Raw genomic sequence first — 7,972 nt, 5'->3', positions numbered from 1 at the left:
CAGGCTTGGCGTCCCGATGGACCCTGTTCCAGGAAGATGACACAGTTGCAGTGTCCCCATATTAGGCACTTCTCTCCTTTTCCGGGTGACTTGTCCTTTTTGTGGCATGCTAGTGGCAGTGTGCAGGCAATTTCTTTGTTATTTTGAAGTATTTGAAATTAAACTGAAAATTGTTTCCAATTGTTTCCACATTTAATTCGTCAAGAAGAGAAGGAGCTATTTAGATATGATGCTTTTTTTCAATTTCTGGGTGACACTTAAAATTATTTTGAACTATATAACTTATTTTTGCATTCAATATTTCTTATTGTTGGCATGCTTTAAAATGAAATGGTTATAACATGCCTCAGTATATGAGTAACAATGACTTACATTCATTAATTAAAACAATTTTTCTTCCTGAGACATACTTTAATTTTCATGATGTAATATTTTTAAAGAAAGTTATTGGTAGGTTCAATTTGGTAAAAGTTTGTCAAAAGTTGTTCAGTTTCCACACATGAAAATTACTGGTCTCGTTTCTCCTTCTTGTGTATGTATTGCCTGCTTTGGTATAAGGATAACATTTATTTCATAAAAATAATTGCAATATTTTCCCTCCCCTTTAATTTTTGAAGAAGTTTATATAGAATTGCTATTAATTCTTTTGTAAATTCTAGTAGGATTCAACAGTAAAGTTCTCTGGGTCTAAAGAGTTCATTGTGAGTTTTAAACTGAAACTTCAATTTCATTAATGTATATATGGCTATCCTGATTACCTATTTCTTTTTAAGAGAACTTTGGTAATTAATGACTTTCAAAGAATAAATACATTTCATGTGTATACTAGATAATTAGCATAAATTAGTTTATAATATTCACTTAATTTCATTTTAATGTCATTGAATATGTAGTAATGTCCTCTCATAGTTATGATATTAATAATTTGTGTCTTTTCTATTTTTTGCCTGATCAGTCTGTGTAGGTCATTATCACTTCTATTGATCTAAAAACACAGCTTTTAGAATGATTGATCTTATATAATGTTTTCTGTTTCCCATGTTTCCTTTCTGCTGTCGTCATTATTATTTCATTTGCCTGCTTATTTTGGGCTTAACCTGCATTAATTTATACAGGTTTCATGAAATGAAAGCTTACTTCATGTATTTGACTGGTGATCACTCATCTTTTCCAATACATGCATTTGGGAGCCATCAATTTCCCTGTAAGCACTGACACAATGATATATTTTTTTTTCATGTTTTATTTTGCAGCTTCATTGACTTAAAATACTTTCTTATTTCCCTTTTTGTTTCATCTTTTTACACAGAGTTTCTTTTTTTCAGGTAACACCTACATTGAGATAAAATAACATATAAAAATCCACCAATTTTAAAGTGTATAATAGAAAGATTTCTAGTATATTCACAGAGTTGTGCAACTCCCCCTGCAAAAAAAAAAAAAAACATGGAAAGGAACAATGCAATAGACAGAGTTCCCTTCAAACACAAGATGGTACAGATGTGGAGTTCCCTATTCGTTCTCCAGAGGTACAATCCCCAGAGGAAACTGAAACTGTAAGGAAAATCTTGAGTCTCCAAAGAACCAAAGCCATTATATGATCCAAATTGTAAATACAATCCCCTTACTTCCCTATTACGTGCAGATTCTGTTCCCCGGGGAAGAGACTGAGCAAGGATTTTACTTCTTTATACAAATTGATTATATCATTGAACTCTCATGAAATCTTGTGGGCTTATCAAATTGCAAATGTGTTGATAATAAAGAATACATATTTATTTATGTGGTGCTTCAGAGAGCTTGGAATTAAATCAGAAAGTATGCTCTGTAGCTCAGAACAGTTTTCAGGACATACTGAATATTATCTGGTATGCTTCCAATTAGAATCAAAGCAACCAGCCTCACAACTTCAAATTGCCCTTCCGGGAACACAGGGGATAATAACAGAGATTGGGACTTGAAGAGGTTTTCTGGTCTAAGAGGGTGAGTTTCTGAATTTTATTCTTATTGTACCCTCCTTATTTTGAGATAGATGCCTAGGGATTACAACGTGCTACTTTTACCCCCAATTTATGCAATTGCAATACTCATGGATTTCATGGAAAAATAAGAGAAGCAACAGAAAATACTGAGAGATTTCCCATATCTCAGTGAGAGTTCCATGGAGGGAATGCTCATGCTTGCAGATTTAAGGCTTTTAATTTGTGACTTGGGGAAGCTACTGAACCTCTTCAAGAGCCTAGTTCTTTAGTTTGTATCCGTAGGTATTTTTCATGGTTCCCACTCCATGAGAGTCTAATTTGCATGGGAAGCCAGTTGCAGGTTGCTAGAGACACTGCCTGAAATTTTACTGGTTCATGGCTGTTGGTTAGGTCAATAAGAGGATGAGGAGATGATAGAGAATGAATCTGTCCTGATCTACTCTTCCTTTGTTTTTCCACCTGTCATGACTTCCTTTGGCATTAGTGGTTTTCATTCTTTGGGGTAAATTGTAGGAGGTTGTTCATTTACTTAGCTACAAGAATGCAAATAATGGGAAATTTCTGTCACTTGGTATCTGGGGTAAAGGCATATTTATGTGTCAATGTTGGATTGTCTAAGACATTCCCCATGTTTAGCCCATTCTTGTGGGAGGACATCTTGTGGGAAGTTCTGTTTTGTTTTCTGATATACTTTTTTTTTTTTTATCCCACAGACCCCAAAAGTAAAATGACTACTGGAAATGGCTCTTTTGTGACTGAGTTCATACTGTTGGGATTAACAAACCACCCAGATCTTCAACTTCCCCTCTTTTTCCTATTTCTAGCAATGTATTTGTTAACTATGCTGGGAAACTTGGGCATGATAACTCTAATTGTGCTGAATTCCCACCTTCACACAACCATGTACTTTTTCCTCTTTAACTTGTCCTTCATTGACCTCTGTTATTCTTCTGTTTTTACACCCAAAATGCTGATGAACTTCTTATCAAAGAAGAATATTATCTCCTACAATGGTTGCATGACCCAGCTCTACTTCTTCTGCTTTTTTGGCATCTCTGAGTGCTATGTGTTGACATCAATGGCCTATGATCGCTATGTGGCCATCTGTAATCCACTCTTGTATAACATTGCCATGTCCCCTAAAGTGTGCTCCATCCTTATCTTTAGTTCATATTTGATGGCATTTTCTGGTGCTATGGCCCATACAGGATGCCTGTTGAGACTGACCTTTTGTGATGCCAACACCATCAACCATTATTTCTGTGACATCCTCCCTGTGCTCCAGCTCTCCTGCACGAGCACCTATGTCAATGAGCTGGTGGTGTTCATTGTGGTGGGCATCAACATCTTTGTGCCCAGCGTCACCATCTTTATCTCTTATGGTCTCATTCTCTGCAGCATCCTCCATATCAATTCCACTGAAGGTAGGTCCAAGGCCTTCAGTACCTGTAGTTCCCACATAATTGCTGTTTTTCTCTTTTTTGGATCATGTTCATTTATGTATCTCCAACCATCTTCTGTAGGGTCTATGAATAAGGGAAAAGCCTCTTCTGTCTTTTATACCAATGTAGTTCCCATGATGAACCCCTTAATCTACAGTCTGAGGAATAAAGATGTCAAACTTGCCATGAGAAAAATTCTAAGTAGGAGAATATTTTGATTATAAATAGAATCTCCTGTGCACATATTTTTAGGACAAGAGGACTCAGTATATTTAATTATATTATTTTTTTGGCAGTTTTTTATCCTCTTTCTTATCATGATGGAGGAAATTTTATCCTTTTATCATGAGATTTAGAATAGGCCTGCTTTTTTCCTTCACCATTTGAACAGTTTCTTTTTCTCACAGTTATTTCTGTTTGAGAATATCATTGTTAGGAATTCAATACATCTGTTTTTAAATTGTTTGTTAGAAGTTTCTTTTTTTTCTCTCCAATATCATGGATAGTTCTACAGTGATTGAATACAATTTAGTCATTGAAGGGAGCGAAGTCTGCCAGTTGTAATATGCCATCAAAAGCAAGAATCAGATAATATGTCCACACACCTTTCTTTCCGTCCTGAGCAGGAGTATGTGTCCTTTAAAGAACAATGACTAGCTGAGAGAGAAGATTCCATAAAGAATATTTAAAAGAACCCCATTTGCAGATGTAATTTAATGCACTATGCTTTTTTTCAAAGAGCTTTTTTATCTACACCAAAATATCTATAATAGATTGTAAATATATATTTATTGCTTGTATAGGAAAGGGAACTCCAGAGAGGTTAAAGATTTATTTAAAGACAGACATCTTCTCCATAATAAAATCTGGAATAAACTCTAAGGACTTGAATTCAAGTCTATTTCTCTTTTTAGTGTATTTTGGATCTGTTTGTTTTATTATTTTATTCCAATGGACATGAAATATGAGAGTACATTTCTATTCTGAAATTGGCTGTGCTTTGTTCAGAGAGGCTGTATGAATTTCTCTCAATTATTTTACCTTTTTTTTATGACAACAGTTTGATGGAAACAAAGAGGTTAAACGAAGAGGTTTGTAGGTTATTACAGTTTGGAGATAATTAGTTCAAATATAAACTGCATAAAATATACCACATCTCACCACTTCTAAGAGCCTTTAACATCCCAGAGTATACGATTTGAAGATGAGACTTAATACTCCACATTTTATTACAAAAACAGCATTAACAGAGGATGGTTAGAGAAATAATAACAATATCTCAGAAGAAATAACATGTATCTCAGGTTATAATAAGGACAGAGGATGGTTTACATAATAAAAATTGCATTCATTATCAACTAAAATGTCATCAATTATTTTGCAATACCGTTCTTATTTTGTTTTTCCTCATCAGTCATTTACAGAAAAATGCTACACATTAGGTTAGATGAAAAGGTTAGCTATTTATTTCCTTATTAAGGGGTTTATCATTAAAAAAAAAATAGTTGTATATTAATGGTAACAAACTATGTTCCAAAAACTTTCTTGAACTTACTTAACTGTGCCTTAAAAAGTCAATAAGCTTAGATTCCACGTGGATACTGGATGCAATCCTCCCGCTTTCAGTTGTAGGCACTCTAGGCTCCACGGTGTGGTGGCTGACATTCTTCAACTCCATGTTAGCTGAGTGGGGTAAGTCCAATAAATCAGAGTGTAGGAGCTGAAGTCTGTTGAGGCTCAGGGCCTCGCTATCATATTGTCAGTCCAGAGATTCAAATCCCTTAGATATATCTTAAACCCCAGCACCAACTACAATTCCAGTAAAGTAGTATGAAAGGCTTGTGAATCTGAGTCCAGCTCCATCACGCAGAAACACCAGCTCCAAAGAAGGGCCAACTGACATGGCAGTGAACTCTATCTGCCATGACCATAGAAACTGTGGGTCTCTTTAACCCTCAAAAGAACCAATACCTGGGGTTGTATCTACTTTATCTGTCTCTGAGACTCTGCTCAGGTGTGCTTAAGGGCAATCCTTTATAGATGTGGAATGGACACAACCAAGCCAAGGTCCACAGGAAGGAGGAATACAGTAAGAATTAGAGTGGACTTAATGATATTCTCTTCATGAACTATTGTGGTTAATATTCGAGAAAATGTGGCATTGGTATGGAAAAAGTGGCCATGGTGGCTGCTGGGTGCGGGGAATGGGAGGAAGAGATGAGGTGTCGAGGCATTTTCGGGATTTGGAGTTGTCTGTGGTGGTGCTGCAGGGACAATTGCTGGACATTGTATGTCCTCCCATGGCGCACTGGATGGAACGTGGGAGAGTGGGGACTACAGTGTGGACCACAGGCCATGGGGTGCAGCAATGCCCAGAAATGTACTCACCAGATGCAATGGATGTGTCATGATGATGGGGGAGAGTGTTACTGTGGGGGGAGTGGTGGGGTGGGGGCGGTGGGGGTGAATGGGGACCTCATATTTTTTGAATGTAATATTTTTTTAAAAATTAATAAATTGAGTAGAATTTGAAACAAAAAAGTCAATAAGCATTTTCAGGTAGAGGTTATATTTCCTTATTTCTCCAATGCTTTTCCTGCTTTATATATTTTAAAAGTCAGACATTATGGTGTAATCAGAAATGGTTGTTGAATTGAATTATATTTTTTAAATAACAATAAATTATTTTATTATTGCAAATAATTTTAATAAAAATATTTTCAACAATAATTAAGACTCCGTAAAAAATCATTAAACTCCCAAATTACCTATTATGTCACCAAAATAATACCATTTACAATATTTATGTATAATTCATTTTATTTTAAGCATTTTATTTCCAAAAAATATTGCAGAATAGTGTACCGAATAGCACTGTACTCTTTTTCAGTTCCTTATTTAAACACAGTACCATTATCAAAACAAAAATATTAATCCTCCTTAATAATTATACCATATTCAACTGTCACCAATAGTTCCAATTATGTCTTTTATAATGCATAAGATAGTCTGTGATCACATACTGCATTAAGTTGTTATGGGTTTTTTTAGTCTTCAATATGAGACCATTTTTCAGTCTTCTTTGTCTTGCATAACATTCCATCTTGAAAACTAACTAATCTCTTTGTAAAATGTCTTTCAGTTTGGATTTGTATGAAGTTTCCTCATAATTAATTTCATTTTATGTATTTTTGACAAAAATATGAAGTGATATTGTGCCCTTCTTAGTTCATAAATCATATCACTATTGATAATGTTAACTTTATCAATTGGTTAAGGTCATATGGTCAGATTTCTTCACTGTAAAGTTATTAATTTTACTTTTGAAATTAAAATTATCTTGTGGCAATTTATTTTGAGGTTTGACAAATATAATGTTTCTCATCAATTTTTCCCATTAATTTTAGCACTCATTGATGATTATTACCTGGAACAATGATTACTTAGATGTTTTTTAAATTGTGATGTCATATTTCATCATTCATTCTACATATATTAACTGAAATTCTACCTTAATGAAGTCTTTCCCTTTTTCCTTATCTATCTGGTCTCTCTCTGTCTCTATTTATCTCTCTGACACTCTCTCTCCCTCTTTCTCTTTCTTTTTCTACCTATCATCTATCATCTCTCTATCTGTCTAGCTATTAGGTATCCATTCATTCATTTTAATAATATATGCATGGATTCATGGATAATTGTTTTAAAATATGAGTTATAATCAATTGCCATCGTTATTTCTTTCATTGCTCCAATTACTTCACATTTTGCCTCTGGCCATTTGGAACTCCTTCAGTCTTACTCATATATCCTTTTGGAATGTCTTTTAATCGCTGTGTACTTCTTTTTTCTTCTTCTTCTTTATTTTCTTTTAAATGTTACATTTAAAAAATATGAGGTCCCCATATACCTCCCCCCCCACCCCTCCCATGCCACCCCTCCCACATCAACAGCCTCTTTCATCATTGTGGCACATCCACTGCACCGGGCGAATACATTCTGGAGAACTGCTGCAGCACATGGGCAGTGGTCCACATTGTAGTCCACACTCTCCCCCAGTCCACCCAGTGGGCCACAGCAGGACACACAATGTCCAGCATCCATCCCTGCAGCACCACCTAGGACAACTCCAAATCCTGAAAATGTCCCCACACCATATCTCTTTTTCCTTCTACCAACCATCAGCAGCCAACATGGCCACCCTCTCCACATCACTACTACAATTTCTTTCCTTACTAATCTGCTGTGTACTTCTCTACCCTCTTTTACTACAAGCTAGTCCAGACTCATCCTTGCCCTTGATTCAGCCACTTCTTCAAGTATCCTTGGTTCTTTTTTTCTGAAAATGCTATTTAAAAGCAATGGTCAATGTAAACTATAATCCACACTTAGTGGCAATGCTCCAAAATGTGTTCATCAATTATAACAAGTGTACCACACTAATGAAGGATGTTGTTAATGTGGGAAAGTGTGGGAAGGGTAGCGAGGGATGCATATGCGAATCCTATATATATATATATGTATAAACACACACACATATATATATATGCA

General features: G+C 35.4%; 1 protein-coding gene across 1 annotated transcript; it reads left to right on the top strand.

Moving 5' to 3' along the window:
- Nucleotides 1–2,697: 2,697 nt before the first annotated feature.
- LOC101418888 (olfactory receptor 8B3-like) lies at nucleotides 2,698–3,642 on the top strand. Its single transcript, XM_004475962.2, has one exon. It carries the CDS (start codon nucleotides 2,710–2,712, stop codon nucleotides 3,640–3,642), a length of 933 nt encoding a protein of 310 aa, XP_004476019.2. The 5' UTR covers nucleotides 2,698–2,709.
- Nucleotides 3,643–7,972: the final 4,330 nt, after the last annotated feature.

Source organism: Dasypus novemcinctus, chromosome 27 (assembly GCF_030445035.2).
Source record: "Dasypus novemcinctus isolate mDasNov1 chromosome 27, mDasNov1.1.hap2, whole genome shotgun sequence".
Lineage (NCBI taxonomy): Eukaryota > Metazoa > Chordata > Mammalia > Cingulata > Dasypodidae > Dasypus > Dasypus novemcinctus.
Note: the sequence above shows the minus strand (reverse complement) of the source record. Positions and strands in the feature narration are given on the sequence as shown.

What these genes read in the sequence shown, in the direction of transcription:
- LOC101418888 (XM_004475962.2), top strand. Translation starts at nt 2,710, where the DNA reads ATGACTACTGGAAATGGCTCTTTTGTGACTGAGTTCATACTGTTGGGA.